A 25,415-nucleotide genomic window follows, 5' to 3' on the forward strand; every position below is an offset into this window, starting at 1 on the left:
ATTTGATTAAATTTTAATGTTGATTTTTCTCTTCATGGGCCAATCATTTTGCTCCTCTATTCGGCCCAAAAATGAATTTGGCCCAGGCTCACTGGCAGCCCCATCTATCAGCTGGGAAGGAGCTAATCCAAGGGTTGTGGACGAAGGAGAGCGGACTGAAGGCATAGTTGCATAGATGGAGAGGGAGGACCTTGAGCACCAGCAACTTCCTGATGAGACTCTTCGGACGAAGAGAGTGGTTTGCATGTCCATGCGGAGTGAAACAATGAAAATTTTGCAAACCTAGTTGTGAACAAAGGGTTATGGAGTGTTTGGTTTGAGGGATAAACTCATCCTAGATGGGATGGTCTATCATGGGTTCATCTCATCAATTTTGGTGGGATGATACCATCCATCATATTTACACTAGTCATGTACTTGTTTGAGGAATGAGGTGGTGATGGATCAACTTATTCCATTCCTCAAACCAAACATGTGGGTTAAGAATGAGATGGTGATATATCTTGCCATTCCTTAAACCAAACACTCTATTAAGGTGTCGTGGGAGTACCACCAGAATGAGGTGTCACTAGGAGCCATGTACCCAATCAAAGAGGTTGTTATGAATGATGTGAAGTATTGTGTACTATCTCTTAAGAAGTCATTAAAAATTGTTAAGTATAGCATGAAGGAGTACAATGAAATGTGTGATGCCAAATTGCCCATTACGGGTGCACGCTTACAAGAGAAAGTGGAATGATCAATGAAAATGCTTGATGGTGATGAAGCATACATGCAAGCTAGAAGAACTAGAGAAATCCCACGAGAACCTTTCATCCAGTTTTGTTGCAACTTACATATACCCATGGATTGTGGACAACAAACACTATGAGCCAAGATCCATAATTTGAACCATATATGAGGACTTTCAGTGCTATAAGCTATGTGAAGGTTTGGAGGGCAGAAGACGCTGGAGATGAGGTTCGGACCATTGGAGGCATCTTATGAAAATCTCCCACGCTTTCTAAGTACCATTGCTGCAAGAAACCCTGAAACTTACCATGACATAAAGGATTACTCCGATCCAAAAGTGCCTAGCAAGTTTATACTTCAGCAAGCATTCTTTGCTCTGGGACCATGCATAAATGCTTTTAGGCATTGCCGACCTATCCTTGTACATGAACGGTGGTGCATTCTTTACAAGCAAATATAGAGGGCAGATAGTGACTATAATTAGAGTAGATAGAAACAACCAAGTGTTACTAGTGGCCATTGCCTTTGTGGAGAGTGAGAACATATGCAGCTGGTAATGATTCCTCGAGCGTGTGAAGCTTGTAGCAGTGCAAGGCCGCCCTAATGTATGTATTTGTTATACATGACCGTCATGCAATGTTGTTGTAGGTGATCTTGGATATTTAATATGGTTCTGTTCAGCGTGAGGTGCTGGCGTGGTGGTCCGATCTATAGAGCAGGTGGTGCATGAGGCACTTGAGTGCTAAACACCTTTTGCTTTGCAGTCAGAACCAGCAAAGAAGTTCAACGCTATGTGAGAAAGACTAGATGAACTGACAAGAAATCAAGTTTACGCACTATCGAGTAGGGTAGTGATTATGACGTGACATTTGTACTCGACTATACCCTACGCGTGATGTATTTCCTCATTTCATCTACCAATACGACTGTCGGGTTATAAGTAAAAACACTTCCTCGAAAACTACAACTCGGAGTATGGTCATGATGGTAGACTAAAAAAACTTTCGAACTTTTTTCTTCTAAACTTATATTCGTAAATTACAACTAATTACAACTCCAAAGTGTAAAGATAACTTCCTCGGAGTATGGTTGTGATACTGGGCTATAAGAATTTGAGATAAAATGGATTGCTAAAATTAAAATTTCAATGTTGTACAAATCACTCAAACAAAACTTGTACAATTTTTTTTTTAAAAAAAACTGTCGCTCGAGGAGTGACGATAAGAGCTTGTCGCCCCTCTGATGGGCCCTAGGATCTTGTCTCCCCTCTACTGGACTCACCCTACTACTGGGCGATTGTTATCTGTTGCCGTGGGCGACAGGCTCCAGGTTAGCTCCACCTAGGATGCAATGCATGCCAACTCGGAACCTATCGCCTGACTAGTGGGCGATTGGATGCTATCGTTCTTAAGTCATAGGTTTTATAAAAGTCACCTATTATGTGAGCAACAAGCGCCTACTCCTGTCAATTTAAAAAATGAATGTCAATATTTTGTTTTTAAAATGTATTAATTGAAATTTTCTATTCTTGATGGAATTTTAAAAAAAGGGCCGCACCAAGACCGCTGTGCCCGGGCTGGCCCGGTAGGCACGGGGCCTCACGGGTCGTGCCATGGGCCGAGCCTCTGACACACAGGCCGACATGGCACGGCCTGGTTATATAGTCAGACCTAACAGGCCGTGTCTAGGTGTGCCTGTACCGAACTGGCCCGTCAGGCCCACTTAGCCAGAACTAGTTACAGTGCACAGGTGGTGGTCTTTCGTCCTCTAAAAAAAAAAGTTTGTGGGCTTTAGGACCGCAAAGTAAGCCTGACCCAAGCCCAAAACATCATTTAAAAAAAAATTGGCGACAATTTTGGAAAGGTTGTTACAGTGCATGTGTTGCATGTCTATTGCTAGCTCTTTAGAAAACTGGCAATTTATCGAAGAATTTTTTTGAAAAAAGGATATCGAGTGTTTGAATACTGGGGAGTGTATATATCTACACAAACGTCTAGCAGAGCCTCAGTGAACTGGCAGTTGAGGTGCGTGGATCCCTTGCCTGCCTTGTACTACTCATGAAAGCAACAGGAAGATAATGCATGCTACCGTGGCAGCAGGTCATCAACCAAAAACCACCTCACGCTCCAATAGTTCACCCCGGCGAGTCCACCGAATTTTCCGAGACATAACTATTATATCAGCTGGCATAAGCATCTTCAATCCTTTGCTGCCAAGAATCGAAGCTTCTCCCTTTACAGCCACCTCCTGCAACGTCCCTGCGTTGTGCTCATGTTCGCTTGGAGCTTCTGCTTCAAGCTTGGCACATTGCTGCACTGGTAGGTTCGGCTGGCCCTGCTTTATATAACAATAACAACTCCGGTCCTGCACACAAGTGCTGCAGGAATCTCATTCTCACAAGTAGACAACCACGCCGGTCGCGCACATCGCATGGTGAGGTCTCCGTTCCGTGTGGCGATGGAGGGAGGAGGAAGAGCGCTGTGGCTGGCGTTGCTGGTGTCTTGGATCGCGGTGTCCTTCAACGGCGAGGCTGCGATGGCCTCCGACGCCCAGCCGGCGACGGCCGGAGCCGGGCAGGACACGAACGTGCTGTGCGTCAGCAAGTGCGGGACGTGCCCCACGGTGTGCTCGTCGCCCCCGCCGCCGTCGGAGGGGGGATACCCACCACCGTCGTCAGCGAAGGGCGGCAGCGGCAGCTATTCTTCGCCGTCGGCTCCTCCGTCGCCGCCGGGCCAGGGCAAGGGAGGGCGGCCCAGCAGCTACTACTACTTCTTCACCGCCGGGAGCAGCCGGACCAGCTGCGCCGGGTCGAGTATCTACGTGTTGGTGTTCTTGGTGTTGGTGTCTCTTGCTGCAAACTTCCAGTGACGTGTTTCCTAGGCGTGTTTTCTGAGGTTCTCCCGGGCCTGCTGTTTAATAATCCGCATGTTCATTTTGTCACCAACAACTGCTAAACTATTGCAGCGATGTTACGACGAGCAGCTCTCGCCTTATGTTGCTGGTGATGCGTCCTTGATGCCACCGGCGATGGGCGAGCCTCGAAGGCACGCCTCGTACACGCAGGTACGGCCTGCAGCATACTGACACCAAGTGTTTGGTCCCGAAGGCTGAAACGGAATAGGCCCACGGGGATTTGGAGCTGTTCGAATTTTGTCTCAATAAGTTAAGCTAAGATTTGGTTAGATGTCAAATCAAAGTAGTATTAATTTTGATCGTTAAAATAGTATTTGATTTGAGTGTAAGTTAAATTTTGGTCGGATAAATTTTTTGATGGAGTATTTGGCCATCCGAGATTTGTTCAAAATACTATAAAATTTTTTGGTTGGTCAAATATTTGTAGAACATAATTAAATTTTAGTCTCAAATTAAACGGAGGCTAAATTTTTAGAGCACAGCTAAAATTTAACTTGACTTCCATTAGCCCCTAACCAAACAGCCCAATAATATTTGCTGGATGTTCATGTTAATGAAATAGAATAGATATCGTGAGTGCCCGTCTTTGAGCTCAACATAGGGTAGGGTGAATTCACCCGATTGTGAATCCAGAGCTAATGGGAAGAGGTCCCTCCTCTTCTCTTTCTCTTTCTCTTTTTTCTTTTTTTTTTTCTTCTCCTCCTCCTTCACCCCTTGTGGCCGGGTTGAAGTAAGTCTTGCTGTTGGTGGAGAACAACACTTAGGATTAGAATTTCGCTGAAATTTTACGAATTTTGAGGGTTTCGGAGGGGCCTTGCAGACGGATTTGAACCTCACCAGGGATTCCACAGGCAGCCGGATCAAGATCTCCAACACGATCCCGTCTAACTCTCTTCCTCTTTCTCCTGTTGGCCGTCTTCAAGTCCATTGCGCCAAGTACATCCAGCAAGAAATTGACAATGATTTATGTAGGATCGGTTAATCGGGCGGCCAGCAGACAGCAGCTGTGAAGAACCAGTCTCAAATTGACCTGTCTATTTTGCAAACGAATGTTTACTTTACAGCGATGTTCATTACGAGCAGCTCTTGCCTTGTAATTGCTCGTGATACTGTCCACTGGTGCGTGCCTGTTGAGATTTCTGCACCGCGAGACCGAACGCACGCCTTGTACATGCAGTGGCTCAGTGGTTTGGCTGAAAAATGCAGCAAGAATGCGACATGTTGTCAGCAAGATGGTTTGGCGAGCATAATTGTGTAGGCATGCAGTAGGCACGTGCTATGTAAGCACACCGATGCCTGCGTGAGCAGAGCACAACTATACACGGAAAGCACCTATCTACTCCATCTTGAATCGTCTCAACGTGCATCAACAGATTGATATGGCAACGGGTCAAATCGGGTGTGAACGAAGCAAATCCGTAAGATCTGAATCGGGTTATTCGACCCGTGCCCGTGAAAGGTGACAGGCAGAATTCTATGACCATGCCTGTGCCCGTCGGGTACCCGAAACCCACGGGTCGCCCGCGGGATGGCCGCTAGCTCATGGCGCAGTCGTGTGGCGGCGGCGGCCGGCTTGAGGCGAGCCGTGGTCATGCGACGGTGGCGGTCGGCTTGAGGCGAGTCGCGGCCGTGCGATGGCGGCAGCAGCTGACTGGAGGTGAGGCACGGCGGTGGCGGTCGGCTTGAGGCGAGTTGCGGCCGTGCGATGGCGGCAGCAGCTGACTAGAGGTGAGGCGCGGCGGTGGCGGTCGGCTTGAGGCGAGTCGCGACTGGGCGATGGCGGCAGCAGCCGACTGGAGATGAGGTGCAGTGACGACGGCCGACCAGAGGCAAGGCACGGTCGTGTGGTGGCGGCGACAGCGACCGACCGGTGGTAAGGCAAGGCCGTGCGATGGAGGTGGCGGCCAACCGAGGGCGGGGTGATGCGGGCTTGAGTCATGCGTGGACGTGCTGTGGTGGCTGGCCTGGGCGGGGCGGGGCACTACCACTTGGCGGCGGGGCGTAGCCGTGCAGTGACTGGTGACCTGCTTCACACCTCACGAATCTGAGAGAGAGAGGGGGGGGAGAGAGAATTTCCTGCAGATAGGGACGGGCTGTGGGAATTTGGGAGAAGATAAGGCTTGATGGTGGAGTGAGGCATTTTGTAACATCCTGAGTTTTAGCATTTTAGAAAATTACAAAATTCACTTTAAATTAAAAAATTCTAATTATTTAAACCAAGATAAAATCAAAGAAATATATTCAATGTATATATACTCATATGCATATATTTAAATATAATATTTTGACTAAGTATTTCAGAGAGTGTCGGTGTATCAAATAAAGGGGTACCCCAGCTAATAGGCCCCACGAAGGGTGTAAACAGCCTAGGGAACATGCCTCCTAAAAAGCTAATCGATTGATGGGTTACCACAACCAGTGTAAGGCCTCTAGTGACCAATCTCGCTACGTCTTCACATAAACCCATGACCAGACCCCCTGGTCGCGGGATCAGATTGGACGCAACCCATCCAAAACGCCTTTATTAGACACTCGCCCGAACGCTTCTCTTCACCATGCACCGTCTCCGACGGATAAGGTCATGGGCGGTGCAGGGGGCGTTATCCCATCCCGTAGCATTAAAGGCTACGAAGTGAGACTCTACAGGCCGGTGCAGCACCGCACGACAGATGGGACATTGTCAGCCACCCGACAGGGCAAGTGGACGGGGACGGCGCAGAGGCAAGTGGATGGGGACGGCGTAGAGGCAAGTGGACGGGGACGGTGCGGAGAGGCAAGCGGACGGGAATGGTGCAGAAGGGCATCGTTCCGTCTCGTCACATTAAATGCAGCAAGATAAGGTTCTATAGGCTAAGCAAAGATGGCGCGCGGCAGCACGATATGCAATGCCGTCAAAGCAAGTTGGCATGCTTGGTGCAGAAGGGCATCGTTCCGTCTCGTCCGCATGTAAGTCCTCCCTCTCCCTACTATATAAAGGGATGAGGACCTCGTCTGTAACCAAGGGAGATCAATTTTGGTAAACTGCTAGAACACCGTCTGTAACCCAGTAAGATCTACGATAACACAAATACAGGACGTAGGGTTGTTATCCTTCGAGAGACCCGAACCTGTATAAACACTGGTGTCCTCGAATCCATCATCTACACACAGACACACCCAGTCCCTGAAACACCGTTCACGCACCCACTGTCCAACATACCTCGGAATCACTGTCAGGGATTTACCCTCAACAGAGAGCATCAAATTAATTTCCAAATTAATCGTTGCAATACATTTATCATATGCATTTTGGTTTATTGCTTTTATGGTTCTTTGAGTGAATATTTGAATTTAAATATCTCTCAAATTCAAATCTATTTTCTTAGTTTCACTTCAGCTGTAGTCCAAATTGAATTCAATTATTTTGAAGTCAAACCTCTCTCAAATTCAAATCTTTTGAATCCAACTCCTCTCCCAAAGTCAGAGCTTCGAATCCAACTCATAATTCAAATACCATTATTTGAATTGATGCCAAATCCAAATTTAGCTCCAAATTCAAATACTCCTATTTGAATTTAATCCCAAATATCTTGAATCCCAACTCTTTCAAATCTTCGACGATTATGTATTTGAATGCAATTCGAATCATTCGAGTTATAATCTGATTCTTCGAGTTCAATCACTACGATTCCGGGTTAACCCCGAATTATCCGGGTTGTCCGGAGTCTCCAGGTGAGGTTCCGGGGAGAGGTCTCGGTTTGGGCCTTTTTAGTTGACCCGAATACTCCGAGTTGATCCGGATACTCCGGGTTGCGGATATTCCGGGTGAGGTCCCGAGTCTGGGTGCTCGGTTTTGCCTTGTTTAGCTTACCTGAATATTTCGGGTTGACCCGGAGACTTCAAGTCAAGTTTTGGGGGGTTGGGTATTTATACCCCCTCACCCCATCCTTTGTGCTGCTGCAAGGGCATGAAAGAAAAGCATTTTAGAGCCAAAAGAACTCCATCCCACTCCATTTTAGTGAGAGATTAGAAGAAAAGTGAGTTGGGTTGAGAGATTGGAAGATTGAGTGCAAGTGAGCTAAAATCCATTCTTGAGCACTCGAGTTCATCGGTAAGAAGTTTATCATCGCGTTTGTTACTCTTGGAGCTTTGAGCTCCTAGGCGGCTAGGTGTTACCCGGTGAGCTCCTGTGCATGTGGTGAGCCGCGGAAAAGTTTATGAAGGTCGATCTCGCCTCCGCAAGGGAAGAGATAAAGCTAGTGGATCGAGGAAAGCGGTTGAAAGAGACTCGGCTCGTTGGAGCTTTCTCAACGGAGGCGTAGGATTCATGGTGGTAAATCCGAACTTCGGGAAACAAATATTTGTGTCTCCACTTCGGTTGTTTACATTTGAGTTCTTGCTCAATATTTGTGCATATTGCTCGATCTTCTTGTTTGTGTGTATTTGATTGTAAGTTCTTAGTAGATCTACTTGGAATCATTACATGGAATACACGACTTCATTTGGTTTGAGCTAGAAATCTTAAGGTGTTGTTTTTTTTTTTAGTTTCGAGCTAGGTTTGAGCTAGAAATCTTAAGGTGTTGTTTTTTTTTTTAGTTTCGAGCTAGTTTCTGTACAGGTCCCGGAGAATCCGGATTTACCTGGAGGTTCTGGAACTGTACAACCCGGAGACTCCGAGTTGACCCGTAGTATCCGGGGTGAACAATGTTTTAAGCCTTTTTCAATTAGTGCTTTCTTGCATATCTTTTTCTAGAATTGAGTAATTTTTCTCACCTTAGGATTGTAACTTCCACACTTATTTAGGGTGATTATGCACTAGTTGAGCCTAGCATATTTAGGTTTTTCATTTGTGAAAAATCTGTTAGTTTATATTCCGCTGCAAGTTTAGACCAACGGTAAAAGGGAGCGAATTTTTATAAAAACGCCTATTCACCCCCCTAGGCGACATCATTATCCTTTCACTTCCTTCTCGCTCTCCCGCTAATCTTTCACCCCAGAGCAGCAAGCAAACTTGCCTTTCCCTTCCTCTTCTCCTCTCTTGCTTCCCCTGCAAGACTCCCCCAACCACAAGCATACACACATGCATACATCAAATACACACACAAGCAGCACGGTGAGCACCACTGCCTCCCCTCTTTGCCCCTTTGTGCCATCCAAGCCACCGCTATGCTTTACTCCTCCTTGCCCACGGCACCGTTCCCGTGAGTGTGCAACCATGGCTAGCAGCCCACTCAGCCGCGACGCGCAACACCGAGTTGGTCCCCTCTGCACTGCTGTCGTGCTCATTGTTGTCATGCTCAACCACCTCCAGGCCACCGCATCTCCTGGCGTTTCCCGCCCGCACATGCCGCCGCTCGGTCGTGCGCCGTGCTGCATCACCATGGCGTCAGGCTGCCGCCCGCAACTGCACTGTCCTGACTGCACCGCTCCCCAGCGCCAACAACCATGGTGAGCCTTACCTCTTCCTCTCCGGTGTCTCCCTCTGCACCGCACGTGTTGTGCCGCGCCGTGCACATCGCGCCACATCGCACCACCAACCTGTGTCATTCCGCCCACGCCTCTCCCACACCGCTGCGCTCGTGCGCTGTTCACCACGCAGCTGATCACACCTTCCATGCTGAGACGCCGTCCCGGTGCGCTCGACCAAGGAGCCCGCCACCACCGAACTTTCGCTGGCCGGTCGTCTCCTCCTTGCCCCAGCCTGGCCAAGAAGCCCCATCGTCCCGGCCTTCTCTCCGCCATCGAGCTTCCTCTCCCTCACGCCGAGGCCCCTCCGCTCTCTCCATCTTTGGTGAGCCGCCATCTTCCTTCGCTCTTCACCTCCTCCTGACACGCCTTCCTCTCTCCTGGCACCGCCTTCTTCCTCTTCTCTGACCTCCTGCTCCCCAACCGGCCACCCCTTTCTTCCCCGGCTGAGCCCATCTCCGGCCGACCACCATCTCCTCCGGCTGCTCCCCTCTGCCTCTTAGTCTCTTCGGCCTCTCTCTCTGTTAGCTGCATAGGATAAGACCTGGCCGACCTTGTACTCACCCCATGGACCCCACTGGTCAAGCCGGCCAGCAACCTCATGGCTCCGGTCCACCGTGCATTGCCCACCAAACCAACCTTGGTCCACCGAACCACAGATCGAGACCACGAATCCGATGCACCATGGACACCACTCAAAAACTCCCTCAATTCATAAGTCTCGTGGACCAAGTTCACAACATAGTGTCCTTTTCTAATTTTCAGGATTTCTATTTCCGTTAAATGTTCCGACGATCATAACTCCTCCGTTTTAACTCCGATTTCGATGATTATTTCATCGATATTCCTTTAAAATCATGATCTTCATTCCTACCAAGTCTTGTAATTTTTGGAGCTCATTTAATTTTCTCATTTAGTATTTAATTCATGTCACAACATTTAAGCTAGATTTAATTTTCGTCTTTTAATAAATAAGTTGAGTTAGTTACTTCGATAAGAGTGTTTAGGTTATAATCGTAGATTAGTTGCTTATGTTAATCTAGCATCAATATATGTTTAACATCATATTATTTAAAGAATAGTATTTAGAATAAACTAAAGAATTAATTTTTTAATTAAATGTTTAGAAGTAAATTGTTATTTCATGCTTTAATCCACATGATTTAATCTGAGTATAATTAACGAAATAAGTTTAACTAGTGTAGCTGTTAAATAAATAAATATCAGTCATTAAAAAATGATAGAATATTTTAATGTTAGTAATTAATTAATTGAATACCCTTTTAATAGTTAATTAATTAGTTTTAAAGAATAGTTTAACCTAATTAGTTAATTATATAAATTCTCTTATGATGTCAATAATATATAGCTTAATTAGAGTGGCAATTAAGTAATATTAGGTAATTGGGAATAAATACTAGATAACCATGTTTTAGTGTTGTAGATTAGAATGTTAATCTGACACTCAAGCACATATAATCACCTAGAGTTATACTTACACACACACACACACACACACACACGCACACATATATATATATATATACACATGCTCTCATACATATAGACGTAAGTATTACACACATGTTCATATCTGTACACACGCATTCACCTACACGTAGAAACCCTAACGAACGCTTTTCGGCAGTTAAGCTAATAAACGCTCACATAGTCGTTAGTAACTAGTTTAGACTTCCTCTTAAGTTAATAAAACAACTAGGTAAACAACTTGACCTAGCTCCACTAGATAATCTCGCTAGTCTCTGTATATTAGTTTCGCTAGGCTTAGTGTTGCCGTCGTCTTCCCGTTAGGTTAGCTTTTGTAGTTTTCCTTGGTCATTCTTCTTTTACTTTGATATTTCCTTTAGTTTTATTTTGGTGTTCATTTGCTTAGGCGTGATGCACTTTTCGTCGTTAATCTGCGTAGGCTCGAAATCACGGATCTGAACAAGAATGCAAAGAAGGAACTGAAGACGAGGCCTGATGATGAAGAACCAGGTATTTCTCAAACGACAAGACCAATCGTGAATTGACTTTCGTAAAGGCAAGTCCTATTTCCTTGATCATATTAAACTCATGTTTTTAAATAATCTACATAATCAACTAAAACTTAACTTATTATCGCATGTGCTATGTATCGTGTTTTCTTTAAACTATTTATAATAGCTAAATCCTATCAACACTTTGACATATCTTAAATGTCATCATCTAGAATACATATCACCTTAGGATTACCTGTCGTTATCTATATTAAATCGGATGATGCCATGATATCTAGCGTGCTTAGGATTAAATACGTCTCCTCGGAGACGTCGCTTTTGGGAAATACGTCTCTTCGAAGATATCTCTTCATCGTTATCAATCTTAGCTCATATACCATGAATACTGATATCTCTTCATCGTTATCAATCTTAGCTCATATACCATGAATACTTGATGGTTGTGAATTCTGTGATGGTTGTGAAATCCTTGATGTCATGTGGGATATAGAGGATAATGTGTAAAAATAGATAAAAATTGTTTTGACACAGGCATATAGAGTGGTCCTCCAGGGAGGATGCTCTTGGGGGCTTGAGTTACCTAGTGATATTCATTGCCAATGAAGATGTCTGGCCCAGCCGCTTAAGGATCGAGTCATTGCGCCATCTGGCCTAGCCACCTCGTGTAACCACATATTCTGAATGGACAAGACTTGACTTTTCGTTCACCGGACAGAGTTGGATATCATACTAGGAGGTTGAGAGTAGCGAGCAGTCAAGTGGCCATATATCCCTCTGTTTGAAGGTTGCTAGTACCGGTGTCGGAGGGTGAACTCCTATCGTAGGGATCCGGAGGGACCCTTTTTTGAGATTCGGCCGGGGGGATGATTCTGAATATGTTTGCGGGAGAAATAAATGGGTGTAAATGCGATGGCAGGTGAGATGGAAGGATCGAATGCAGAATGCAGTAAATGCACTGGAGGAATTTTTAGACAGGTTCGGGCCGCACTGAGCGTAATACCCTACTCCTGTGTGGATGCTATAAATGCCCTGAGAATGCCCCTCAGGAATGTTGCTGGTTACAAGAATGTTTGTCTATCCTAGAGCTTCAGGCTACTTGTTCTTCGGTGGTCTCAGCTTCTGTGCTTCTACTGAGGTGTTCTTCGAGTCTTGGCGTCTGTGCTCTCTCCGAACCTCTGAAAGAATTGTCTTTGTCCGTGCCCGCCGGCTCCCTTTAAATACTCGCCGGCGGTAGCATGCCCCGAAAGGGAGGGCACGAGTTCGAAGGCACCATAAATGAAAATGCAGTTATCATGGGCTCGCCAGCGCGAAGTGATGGGGGGTTGAAAACGCGCCCCCGCCCTGTCTTCGGTCGTCATGATGGCGCTAGCAACTGGCGCCGTGGAGAGGGCCCACCGGGTAGTCGTAGAGTAGCCCGGCGTGCCCGCCTGGTCTTGTTCGTCTGACATAGCAGGGCGGCAGGCGGGGCACCTCGGGCCTTGCGATGCTATCCTGAGGAGTGCCGGATGACGCGGGATGGGACCCGTGCATTAAATGTCCCAACGCCCTTCTGCCAGAATGTGGCAGGGACTGACACCGAGCGTGGCAGGAGCAGTTGGAGGTGACAGGCCACGCACCCTCTTAAATGCGGCATCGGGCCTTTCACAGGCTGACACCTCACCGCTGGACCCCTACGGGGGCCACCGACGAAGGACTTCTTGGGCCGTCAGGGAACCGAGTGCTTGGGGGTCACTGTTCACCTTCCCGAGCACTTTCTCCCAAAAACGCCCTCTCTTGGTCCTCGGGGAACTGAGTGCTCGGGGGCTATTGTTCACGGCTCCGAGCACTCTCTCCCGGAATCGACTGTTCGGATCCTCGGGGAACTGAGTGCTCAGGGGCCGCTGTTCGCAGCCCCGAGCACTCTCTCCTGGAACTACCTTCCTTGGGTCCTCAGGGTACTCGGGTGCTTGGAAGCCACTGTTCGCAGCCCCGAGCACCCCCTTCCCGGTACTCGGCTTTTCTGGTCGCCGGGGGACTTGGGTGCTCAGCGGCACCTGTTCATGACCCCGAGCACTCTCTTCTCGGTCACTTGGTCTTCGCAGATCATCGGGGAACCCGGGTACTCGGGGACCACTGTTTATGGCCCCGAGCGCCCTCTCCCGGGACTTAGTCTTTTCGTACCTCGCGGAGATGATCCCCACGGGAAGGCGCCACATGGCAAACTGCTGACCTAGCCTCGGGATTCGGGGACCCCTGGTTCCTGATTCACCGACAACCGGCCTAGGCTTAAAAAGGGACTAGCCTTCAGTACATGGACTCTGGCGTTTGGGGATAAATCTCGTAGAAAAGTTAGCTTGTTTTAAACTATTTGAAAAGCTTTGTTACTAGTTTATCTTTATTTCAAAAGGTTAACAATATGTAATACCATTGAATACCTGCATAAATCGCTTTACATTTAAAACTAAACGGTAAAGTCTTATCCTTGAAATATCCATTATGCATCTATCAACCCCTTGAAATAGTATAGGACTTGCTGAGTATCTTCCGGACTCAATCTTGCCACTTTCAGATTATTGAGATAAAGATCAACCTCTACCCAGATGAAATTAGAGAGAAGAAGTCTAAGGTTGCGTCCGCACCTAAGTTGCCTCTGGTATTGGGTTATCTGCTTGTTTCGTTTTACTCCGTTGTAAGCTCTTCTGTCTGGTTGGTCTGTTATGGATTCTTATCCGCAAGACTATCTTATATTCTTTTCAGGTAATTATTTTACTTTATTTTATTTAAAATGTGTATTTGATAATATTCTATTAAATTATATGAGCATCAATTACTTAATCAAAAAACTGATACAGAAAACCTAAAGGAACCTAAGATCAGGATCCTAACACATTTCGAGTTTACTCGTGGGTAACTGCAGGCAAAAATATAGACCTGTGCCCAATCCAATTTCTTACAAGTACCCAACCCGATATTCTCATAGGTGAAAAAGCATGTCCCTACCTGTGTCCGCGTGGTACCTGTAGGTACCTAAACTCCCCGGGTAGAATTGCCATGCTACAGTATTCACCTGAACAAATCAGCTTATCGACTTGCAAGCACTTTTGGATCCTGATGCCGTGTGTTGTCTCATGCGGTCGCAGTGTCACTGCTCAACAGTACTCCCCATGGGGACAGATTGGTCGGCGTGGTACCAGTGCTGCAGATATGCTGTTACTGATGTACACACAGATGTCTCGAGGAAATTCTACGGCCGAGTCGTGTGCAGTGCAGGTGAGCCCACGAGGCAGGCAACGGTGCAGTGTTCGTTCCGCGCCCGCCAACTTCTCCTGCCCCACACACCCACGGCTCGCGCTATTCCGCCCACGCCAAGGCACCGCCGCAATTCACGGAGGTTCCGGCAGGCCAGCTTATCGCGGCCAAGCCATTGCTGGCGGGACGATGGTAGGACGAACCGCGTCCGCTGTACTTGAGTAGGGATGTTAGTTGGACTTGTGGGTTTAGCTAAATAGTGGGTTCGGTAATCGATTGGTATGGGTTCGGGTGTTATTTTTTTTCACTGATCTATCGGGCTAGGTACTCGAACTGAGACGGGTTAGACTAAGGCTTCAATTTTCGTTTGTGGATGCCTATCGGATCACTCGAAATAGTATATTGTAGCTTACACAATCAGTACAGATAGCCCAGTTGCTTGTCCCGACGGCTTGACCCCCGATTCCCATTCAGCCAAGCCACTAAGGCCATTCCTCCACATGTCGACATCATCATGCTCCACCACGCGCCGCTGCCATCTCGCCCCCGATCTGCAACGTGTCCATGTCGTCACGCCGCACGCCTGCTTGAGGAGACCTGCTCCGCGTGACCGCATCGCCCCCTCTCGCCTCGGTTGCCTCGGTTTTGTGCCGCCCCCTTTCATCCTTGGCTATTGGCGACTCCATGCCACCCCTTTTGGCCTCACCATCCGCGGCTCCGCACCCCCTTTAGTCTTGCTCGTCAACGTTGCCCCTACTTCGACGCAAGACCCGATGGGTCCTCATTGGGTTCGAGTGCAGGTGCACATTTCAACCCGATTAGGAATTTAGGTGCGGGTCAGATTTTCAATTTCGGATTTCGTAGCGAATGAGTTTTGATTAAATTCACATCTGATCCGATCCATTACTATCCCTACACTTGTACCACTAGTCGACACTTCACATGGACCTTTGGGACCCATTGGTTTCACCCCAAAACTTGCCTCACGAAAACATGGCACAATTTCATATCCCTTCATGAGACCTAACAAATGTGTTGTGCTTCGACCTCGAACAAACAGGAAAAAAAAACTGGTTTCGATAAATGAGCTCAGTGCTACCGTGACAATCAACTCCATAGCAACATGAATCATCCATGTAACACTGTATCACAACCATTTCATTCCAACCAGGTGTCCCACCCCGCTCCGTCGCCTGCAGCCGGTGGCATCTCGTCGTTGGGACTGTCTCCCTTTAAGCCCAGCAGTAGAGAAAATCCTGCCAAAAAAGCCACCGTGGATGGAAATTTTGCCATTGAAGCTTATGTTGTGTTTGGTTGCCTGTATTGTGTCTCTTATAGCTGCATCGTATATTCTGGATGAGGAGAAGCAGACTGGGGGAGTTGTATTTTAGAAAAGAAGAGTGTTTGCTTGGTTGGATCTACGGATGCAGGTTGAATTTGAGTTTATGTTTGGTAGGCTGAATCTGAGGTTGCATGAGGGGTTCACTGTCGCAGACAAGTGGGCCCAGCCGATCCTCAGCTGCATCCCGCGAGCCTGCATGTGAGCTACGACCGATTCAAGCGCACGAGCTGATGCAAGCTTCGACCTATGGTCATGGCAACCAAACGATCGTCTCTGTGAGCGTATACGCGGATGCAAGCACGAGCTACTGCACCCATCCAAACAAACCCTTAGGAAGTGTGGCATGCCATACTTTTTTATCACTGGGATCCACGTGTCATAAAATATATATAGTCATTAATTTATTAGTCACATCTTAGCTAATTTTTGATAAGGAGGTGTGACATTTTTAAGAGTGAACTAACCAGTACCTAAGACCGCAACTACAGAACCATTGAATAAAAGAAGAAGAGGGAGGAGTAACAGCATCTACAGAACCATAGTTTAATACAGCACTGATTGTTCGCTTGATACTTGACAGGCACTTAGATTCTCGGAATGTGCCTGCTCTTTTCCACTAAACAAGCAGATGTTTCATCCACTCCGACCGATCATCGTCGTCTCTCTCTCACCCAGTCACCCTTCCCCTATCTCCCTTCCATGCCCATGCTTCCCAGAGCTCAGATTAAAGAAACGTTTCGGCAGTCTCGGGACAAGCGACGTGTTGCAGAGGATCCACAAATCAATGTCCTCCCTGCCTCCCTGCATGCTGTTGCACTTGGACTTGCACCACCCCAGCACCACTGCGCCTGTCCGTCTTGTCTTGTCCCAGGCGGGGGCCAGACACGCCGGAGTAACTGGGGCGCGGCCCACGAGGACACCGGCACCCTGAAACAAGCTAAAGAAATCGCCCAGGATCTCTTGCTTTTGACCGGCTTCTGGGGCAACTGAAGAAGATCCTTGTCCGGAGGCGAGCAGGGGCATGGGCAGGCGACTGAAAAGTTGCTGCTTTGCATGCAGAGCAGGGGGAGGACTCAATGCTGCTCCTCACGCCTGCGAGCACCACAGCTTCAGTGCTGCATCGCATCGCATCGCTGCCAGGGACCGTTGTACCTTTCTTCGCCCAACTCTACTGCGACTGTACTACTGCTGAGGTAAAAACTTCTTTCTACGATTGTATAGTAACTGTTGTACTAGTACTAGCACGGTAAATAAACAAATACTTACTACATACCCTGTCAACATCACGTTTCTCTCACAAGGGCATGCACGTTCCGACGTTCGAGACAAATACTTACTACATACCCTGTCAACATCACGTTTCTCTCACAAGGGCATGCACGTTCCGACGTTCGAGACAGATGCATGGCTGTTTTGGTTTGTTTAACAGCGCAGAGATGGCACGAGTTCTCTCCTAAACCGCCACTTCATTATTGTTCCAACCGCACAGTGATTAGCAAGGCCAGAAGAAGGCACAGATCACGATAACTTACTGCAAACATACGACCAGAACTACTGGTATTATCATTGCTCCTTCCCTACAATCCATCCTGTTATTATCATTGTTCTTTCCCTTGTTACTGCCGCTACAAGAACATCTACTACTACTAAAGTACTGTTCGCCACCATCCCCAACTGCCCATCACCATCGGTGGTAACTCCAATCCTGGGGCAGCGCCATCTCCGCCGCGGCAGTCGCCTTGTGACGCTGCTGCCGCTGGTACATGGTCTCGTTGTGCCACTGCTGCTCCCTTTCCTCCCTCTGCCGCAGCCCCAGGCTCCCAGGCCACGCCCTCGGGCCTGGTGCTTTCCCATCTGCACAAAACGTCATCAAAAACTTTATCAATACCATCTACATGTTGAGCAAATGGCAGGATTACCAGGGGACGAAATTCCACAAATTCGTCTAATTCTATTTTTTTTACTGCCATGTTGGATGGCATTTTTTATGGCAACAATTCACTCCAGCACTATCCAACAACATATGCTTCTTGTGTTGCAGTTACAAATGCATAGTAAAATTCCTTCCCTTGTAGATAATAGATAAGTCCTGCCTATTTTCCCCAGTTTCCACATCATCTTTCACTGTCAGGGCATCCAATGAAACAGTTTGCATGCATCACACTGGCATCAGAAGTGGGGGCCGCTCTATCATCAGGTGCTAATGAACTCTGGCTGCATGGAACTAACTGCAGGCAAAAAAGCACCAGCACCAGCAGCAGGAGTCACATGAAAACTGGGTGCCGGTTTGGTTGCTGGCTCAAAAAATTGTACGCTAAAACCTGTGGAACCAGTGCTCGTTTGCAGTCGGCCTCGGAGCCAAGCCATCGTTTATTGATGAAGCATTAGAGATGCAACGCATGGCATGATCATGCATTTGCGATGAATAATGATGCATCGATGCTACTCTTTGGATTTTGGGCATCTTAACCGGCAGCTGTTGTACTGAGTCAGGATTAGTAAGTAGCACGGAGACCGAGGAGATTATACACCTACGCACATTTGATTAAAATTTCGCCGGGAATTTTGGAGGACAACGAAATATGTAGTTCTGAAATTTTCTTTGAGTGACACATGGGATCAATAGAGTATAGGATGAAAAATGATTGGTGAAATTTTGTGAATTTCGGTTTTACCGCCGGTAAACAGAAAAAAATATAAAACGAAATTGAAATAGAGATTGTTTTCTTCGTATCCCATGGCACGGCACGGCACGGCACACGCGTGATGATAGAAGATTGAAGACCCGCTACTGCGGTACACGAGATGCGAGTGGGCGGGGCGGCTGCGTTACCTTTCGCCAGGGGATTGCCCGCGTGCCTGTACGCCTCGGCGCGCGGCAGGAACACGCCGGTGCCGCCGCGCAGCTTCGCCCTCGCCGGGCAGGAGGGCAGCGCCGGGGGAAGCCTCGAGTAGTCCAGCGCGCCGCCGATGCTCGCCAAGTTGCTGGCGACCTGTAAACGGACCGGGGGAAGAATCAGCATCAGCGCGTTAAAAGACCGGAGAAATTCCCTTTCCATTTCTTCGTGCTTTGTAAAGCACGGAACAGAATTGCACGACACATATGGAAAGCAAGTAGTGCTCCAACATGGTTCGTTCGTGATTAACCAATGGCACACACCATTTCTTTCTTTCTAAAGAAGAACATGCCTTCTATGTTGCGAGGAACAGTTGCCAGGGGGGTGTTGACGGCGACGAACACGGGCAGCAACAGCGGCGGCGGAAATCGCAACCGAATTGGAAACGGAAAACGAAAGAAAACGGCGAGGGAATGGAAGAACAGGAAGGGGAGAAGGAAAGAGGAAGCAGCGCTGGCGAGTTCGCGGCCGCTCACCTGCAACTGCACCGGCGAGTACGGCACGAACGGCCACGCCACCGCCGCGCCGCTATTACTCCCGCCGTAGGCCACGACGAACCTCCCTTCCAGACCGCAAACCTGCAGCCACGTGCGCCGCATAGGTCAGGTAAGGCCGAGCCACCAAGCAAGCACCAAGAACCGGAAACAACAAGTCTCCGAGCAGGCACCACCGGCTCACCTGCGCGCGGTGGCAAGGGGCGGGGACGGCAGGGGTCGGAGGCGGCGCGCGAGGGGCCACCTTGCCCTTGCCGCCGAGGATGCCGGCGAGTTGCACCGCGAGTTCCTCGACGCCGCCGCCGCCGCCACCGGCCTCGGGAGGCGCGGCGTCGGCGTCGGCGATGCCAATGTCGGCGAAGATCTCCGGCGGCAGCCACCGCCGGTGGAGGTCGTCCGCCTCCTGCGCGTAGCAGTCGGCCATGGAGAGAGAGCAAGCGAGGACAGAGCGAGTGGTGGGGGAAGGGGAGCGTGGGGTTCTTGTAGGGGAGGCGGGCGCAGGGAGGGGCGGAGAGGCGGTGTCCTCGGGCGTCGTGGCTTCGTGGAGGGGCAGGACGGGGATTTCATCATAGTGGAAACGGGAGATAGCCACGTTTTTTATTTTCTTTTCACTCTCGTTTTATTTTTCCTTTTCTTCCCCGAAAGGTTTTGGGGTTTTCTCGAAACCCTTGCTCGTGTGTTTTCGGCAATGACAGTGTGTAAACTTGGATGAATCTGTTGAGGGTGGCATGGATTCCGTGGTAAATTTGGAGGATCAGCTATATTTAGAGCTTGGGAAAGAATAAACACGCTTTGTTGGTGCGAAAAAAGTGTTTTCTTATACTCAGTGGAAAATCTTGTTCGTAAATTGAAGTATAAGTGCGCAAAGTGTGAATCCGATGTCGTCATCTCCACTTTAATGAAAAGACTAACTATCCTTGAAAGATGTAAAAGCGAGAACCAAAATGAAAATGGAAGGAGTGCGGCAAGTGGGCTTCGGTTCACATATGCCTTGAAAGATGTCAGCGGTCGCGCGGAGTCGGAGCAACGTATTTGCCAATTGGGACAAGTGTTTGCCCAATTCAAAGTCTCCTCGCCTTTTAGAGGAAAACATGGGTCCGTTTTGCCCAATTCAAAGTCTTTGCCTTTTAGAGGAAAATATGGGTCCGTTCCAGCAAAAAACGGTAACATATTGTTGTATTATTGTGTAGTGACACTTCAACACTTATGTTTTATCGTATTTTCGTGGAGGGGTAGGACAGGGCTTCTATCGTGGGAACGGGAGATATGCGCGATTTCTATTTTACTTTCACTCTTATTCTATTTTTTTTCTCCAAAAGGTTTTGGTTTCTTTTTGGAACCCTTGCTCTTCTCTTTCTGGTTTTGAAGCTTTCATGTGGACGCGTTCTCATATATTTCTAGCACTGACAGTGTGTAACTTGTGGTGGATGAATTGGTTGAAGGGCTGCATGGAATTAGTGGTAGATTTAGACGATTTGCTATATTTAGAGCTTGTGAGGGAACAAACAGACGTGCTTTCTCACCCCGTGAAAGATCTTGTTAAAAAAAAAGGAGAATAAGTATGCGAAGTGTGAATCCGGTGATTGATCGTGTAAGAACACTCCAACACTTAAGTTTTAGCGTGTTTCATTTGAAGGTGCCTTCATTATGGGGGCCCTTATTGGCCATCAATGTGGGTGCTCAATCACTTAAACTCTTGGGCACATTAAGTGGGAAACTTGTCATTCTTTTTATTTCCATTTGGAACCTTAATTGGTAATTGTGCTAACTAGACTATGGGTTGTTTAGTATCAATCCTTTCTCTACAGAATCTTAATTACCCCTTTCTCCCTCCCTCCTTGAGTTGAAAGTATGTGTTTGGAAACTTGATGACACTCCTTGAGTACACGATTAAAAGGCAACTAATCTCTGTAGGCGTGGAAATTGTGACAATTTTGTACCTCTTCAGACCAAATCATGTCGTTAATTGTTAGCGAAAACCCGATAAAATAATTCTCCTTTGAAACAAAATATGTTTTTGCCACTAGTTATGCACTAATTGTTTAATTGTGAGTTCGCGTATCACCGAGAAAACTCAGCAGGGCAAAGCGAAGAAAGAATTGCATGTTTTTCCCCTCAAAATCTCGAGCACCGCGGGCAGTCTTGACGAGAAATCATAGAATGGAGAGCTAGATGGCGTATGTGCTGGAGAAATTAGCACAATCAAGCAAGAACCCATGATAAATCCACCTAAAAGTTCCTCGTAGCATGTTGTTTGCTGTCTCTCCTGAATGTCGATCAAGAAAAGAGGTTATATATAGTCCTCAAATGAAAAGAGCTTTGGTAATTAGAAAATGTTGGGGGAAACAATTAATGTGTAACAAACAAGAGCATAATTTTAAGGTTACTTTTGCCGAGTTTTGAATGCAAGTAGCAAACTCGGAACTATAAGCTAAGTAGAACTAGCTGTTGTCCAATTTAGGGGGTTTTCCCCTTTATTTTTGATTTTGCAAAGGAAAATAAAAGAAAAAAATGGAAAAAGAAATGAAAGGAAAGGAAAATATGAGCAGACTGAACTAGGCCGCTTTAAGGCCCAAAAGGTTGAGCAACCTAGCCTGGCTGCTCTAGGGTCCTCTTGATCCCGTCGCCTACAACCGAAGGGGGAGAAAACATAAATTTCTCTCTCCCGTAAGGGAGGGTGAGGGATAGGATGGCGACGACGGTGGCACAATAGCTCGTCCCACCCTAACCGAGGCACATGCGCGCATATGTGTGGTCCTAAGTGGGCAGCATGACCTCCTCCTCCCATCTTTATTTGACGGGCTCGACTCCTCAGCTCCTTAGATAGCTCAATCGTGAAGCCCCCTTCCTCCACTTCACCTCCTGTCGACGCTCCTCGGACGTGAGCGACGAAGTAGATTTTCTGGGACAGGATGGTCTTCGTTCGCTTGAGTCTTCTTCACCTAGATAATTGGTGTGATGTGAAGTTACTGGTTGCCTTGGTGAAAGGATCGAATAACCAAGAGGGGGTGAATTGGGCAATTAAAAATTTCTACCGAAAACTAGAATAAATAGTAACCTTAGCCTAGATGAAAAGAAATGTGACTACACGAACAACCTAGGATAAGGCAAGCAAAGACACTACGAAAATACGGAATTGAAAGCTTGCAAGAATGTAAATACTCAAATTAAATTACAGAATAGTAAAGAAATAGACAAGAGAACACCGGATTTTTTTTCCCGAAAAATCGAGGAGTTGGCACTCCCGTCTAGTCCTCGTTGGAGTATCTATTAAGGATATTACTCCCCCTTAATCACCAAGACTCAAGTGCTCCCTCATGATTGTCACTTCTCCATCTCCAAATTAGCGAGCATCAAACTAAGTATATAGCTATTCTCGGGGCTCCCACAAGAACTCCAAGAGCTCACCAGACACCACCAATCACCAAAGACCGGCTAGGTGTTGCTAAACACCAAGAGTAACAAGCCAATAACTTCACTTGACCAAGATCAAGCCTAGACTATAGCTAGATGCATACTTGCTACTTTCCAAGCACTAATGATGTACTTAATCTTCAATTAATGATTTGAAAATCAACTCAAGTGCTCTCTCTTGCTTCTTGATGACATACGCAGTGTATAAACTCCTCTGGGACGCAAGAGAGAGAAATGAAACCAAGTTGAGGAGTATTTATAGGCTAGAGATCCAAATTATAGCTGTTACCAAATCACACTTTTTCTGTTAACACCGGATGATCCGGTGAGTATCTCCTTACTCACACCGGACAATCTAGTGAGTACAAACTTCCATTTCACTGTGCCAGCTGTTATTAACCGTTACTGCTGAGAAATAGTTCGGTGACATCATCCGGTGAACACCGACCCAGCATCGGATCATCTTGTGCGTACAAACTAGCTAAATTTGCCCGTTGCAACCCTCTCTGGAAAATATGCTCCGGTGATAATTTCATTTCCATCACCAGACTATCTGGTGGGTTAAACTTCATTTGCCCTCAAAATCTTCTCTGGTAGAAAAGTTCCAGTGTGCATATGTGTCTATCACCGGACTATCCGGTGAGTAGCACTCCTTCAATCCAACCGAAACAACCATTTCTGGAAATATTACTCCGATGATCCATTCTTGCCTTCACCGGACTATCCGATGAGTGAAGTTTGTTCAGCCACAAGAAACTATTCTTTGCAAGAATTGGTCTGGTGTAAACACCACATTCACCAGATCATCCGATGAACTAAGCTTCAGAATTCTTGCCCTGGAATAGCCTTTGGAATAAATAGTCTGGTGTAGTCATCATTGCATCATCGGATAATCTGGTGAGTTAAACTTCAATTTTTCCTAGCAATCCTCCTTCTGCTGAAAATAGACCGGTGCTTTCACCACACTATCACCGGACTATTTGGTGTAACACTTCTATCAATTTTGCACACGTGTCACCCAGAAAATCATCTAGTGATTACAACACTTTGTTCATCGAAGCATCCGGTGCATATAGAGTGTTTTCTGTCTTGAGATAATCATAGGCTCCGGTGAGATCACTTCACAGACCGGATCATCCGGCGAAGTAAATTTTCTCTAAGCTCGTCCAATTCAAATTTTCTTGAGCTCTAGCTTCTCGACATATCAACCATGAACTTCTATGAGCTACCTAGTGCTAAAATTTCACAAGTGTGCATCAAACCAAGTCTAGATTCACTAGATCAAACTACTACTCTTAGACCCTCTTTATAGTACGGTCAAAAGACTAAAAAAAATAACCTATACTACTCTAAGTGTCCTTCATCTCCTTTATGACACTTAGAACTAGAAGATCCTTAATCTTGGTGCGTAAGTCCTTAAGAGCCTCATCTACATGTGTGGGTTCCAAACAAGAGATAAATGAGTAGTGTTCACAAAATAAAGCATATTGACGAGTGCGAGTTCGTACTCCCCTAGATAGACATCCAATGATCAAGTCAATGGAACGATCCGTGGAAATATGTGTATGTTTCACTTGTGGTTCTTGAGGTGTATCTTGCAGTGGTGCAACATCTTGAGCTTGAGATTCCTCTTGAGAGATATAGATATCATGTGATGGAAGTGGTTGATCATCCTTGTCCTCATCTTCATCAACTTGGGGCACTATAGAGGTGTATAAAATTGAAGTAGAAGGTACATCTTCATCATCATCCTTAGACGTAATATCCCCAATTGTCATATTCTTCATTGTATCTCTTAAGGGTTCATTACCTACATCATCACACTAAACACCTTCTACTTGGGAGTCATTAGATTCATTAAACTCCACATCACATATTTCTTCAACAAGACCGGTGATATTGTTGAATACTCGATATGCTTTGGAGTTAGATGCATAACTAACAAGAAAACTAATATCGCAACATTTTTCAAATTTTCCTAGACGTTCTTTTTTCTTGAAGATAAAGCACTTACACCCGAACAACTAGAAGTATGAGATATTGGATTTCCTCCCAATGAGAAGCTCATATGGCGTCTTCTTCAATAGTAGATGGAGGTACACTCGATTGGATGCATGACACACCGTGTTGATTGTTTCTGCCCAAAACTTATTCAGCGTACTATACTCATCCAACATTGCTCTTGTAAGAGTGATCAAGGTCTTGTTCTTCCTCTTCACCACACTATTTTGCTAAGGGGTCTAGATTGATGAGAACTCATGCTTGGTGACTCTATCATTACAAAATTCTTCAATGTATGTGTTCTTGAACTCTGTGCTGTTGTCACTCTAGATCTTCACAAGTGTGGCCTCAAATTCATTTTGAGCCCTCTTCGCGAACTTCTTGAAGAAAGTCCAAGTATATCTTGTATAATCATCAATAATAACAAGAAATAGAGATTACCACCAAGACTTTTAGGTAGTTGGTTCGAAGAGGTCTATGTGTAGTAGCTACAAGAGTCTTGATGTAGACATCATGGACTTGTATGGATATGAGGTTGCAACTTACTTTCTCGCTTGGCAAGCGTTTTACAACTTGTCCTGTGTATACAACATTCTTCAAACCAACTACCATTCCGTTCCTGAACGCCTTCTTGAGTTGACTCATTCTAATGTGTGCAAGACAACGATGCCAAAGCCAACTCATAGATGCCTTGGTGAAGAGATATGTAGTCAAGCTAACTTCATTAGAGGAGAAATCCACAAGATATATATGTCCATATCTAAAGTCTTCAAAGATTATATCATTATGCTTCTTGCTAGTTATGATAACGTCAACATCACTAAATAAGCATGTGAAGTGTAAATCACATAGTTGAGCTACGAAAAGTAAATTAAAGCTAAGTGACTCTACTAAAAGAACATTGGAAATAGAGAGATTGTTGGAGATTGCTATCTTACCCAAACCTACC

The 25,415-nt window shown here is 46.6% G+C and overlaps 2 protein-coding genes across 2 annotated transcripts; one reads left to right on the forward strand and one right to left on the reverse strand.

Moving 5' to 3' along the window:
* Nucleotides 1–3,089: 3,089 nt before the first annotated feature.
* On the forward strand, nucleotides 3,090–3,912 carry LOC133905070 (uncharacterized). The gene has a single exon (XM_062346775.1). The coding sequence runs from the start codon at nucleotides 3,163–3,165 to the stop codon at nucleotides 3,598–3,600; it is 438 nt and encodes a 145-aa protein (XP_062202759.1). The 5' UTR covers nucleotides 3,090–3,162; the 3' UTR covers nucleotides 3,601–3,912.
* Nucleotides 3,913–17,123: 13,211 nt separating this feature from the next.
* On the reverse strand, nucleotides 17,124–19,475 carry LOC133905407 (uncharacterized). Its single transcript, XM_062347167.1, has 4 exons — nucleotides 19,236–19,475; nucleotides 19,034–19,135; nucleotides 18,494–18,653; nucleotides 17,124–17,514 (listed from the first exon to the last, which is right to left on the reverse strand). Exons 1-4 carry the CDS (start codon nucleotides 19,473–19,475, stop codon nucleotides 17,342–17,344), a joined length of 675 nt encoding a protein of 224 aa, XP_062203151.1. The 3' UTR covers nucleotides 17,124–17,341.
* Nucleotides 19,476–25,415: the final 5,940 nt, after the last annotated feature.

The sequence above is a fragment of the Phragmites australis genome, chromosome 22, assembly GCF_958298935.1.
Source record: "Phragmites australis chromosome 22, lpPhrAust1.1, whole genome shotgun sequence".
Classification (NCBI taxonomy): domain Eukaryota; kingdom Viridiplantae; phylum Streptophyta; class Magnoliopsida; order Poales; family Poaceae; genus Phragmites; species Phragmites australis.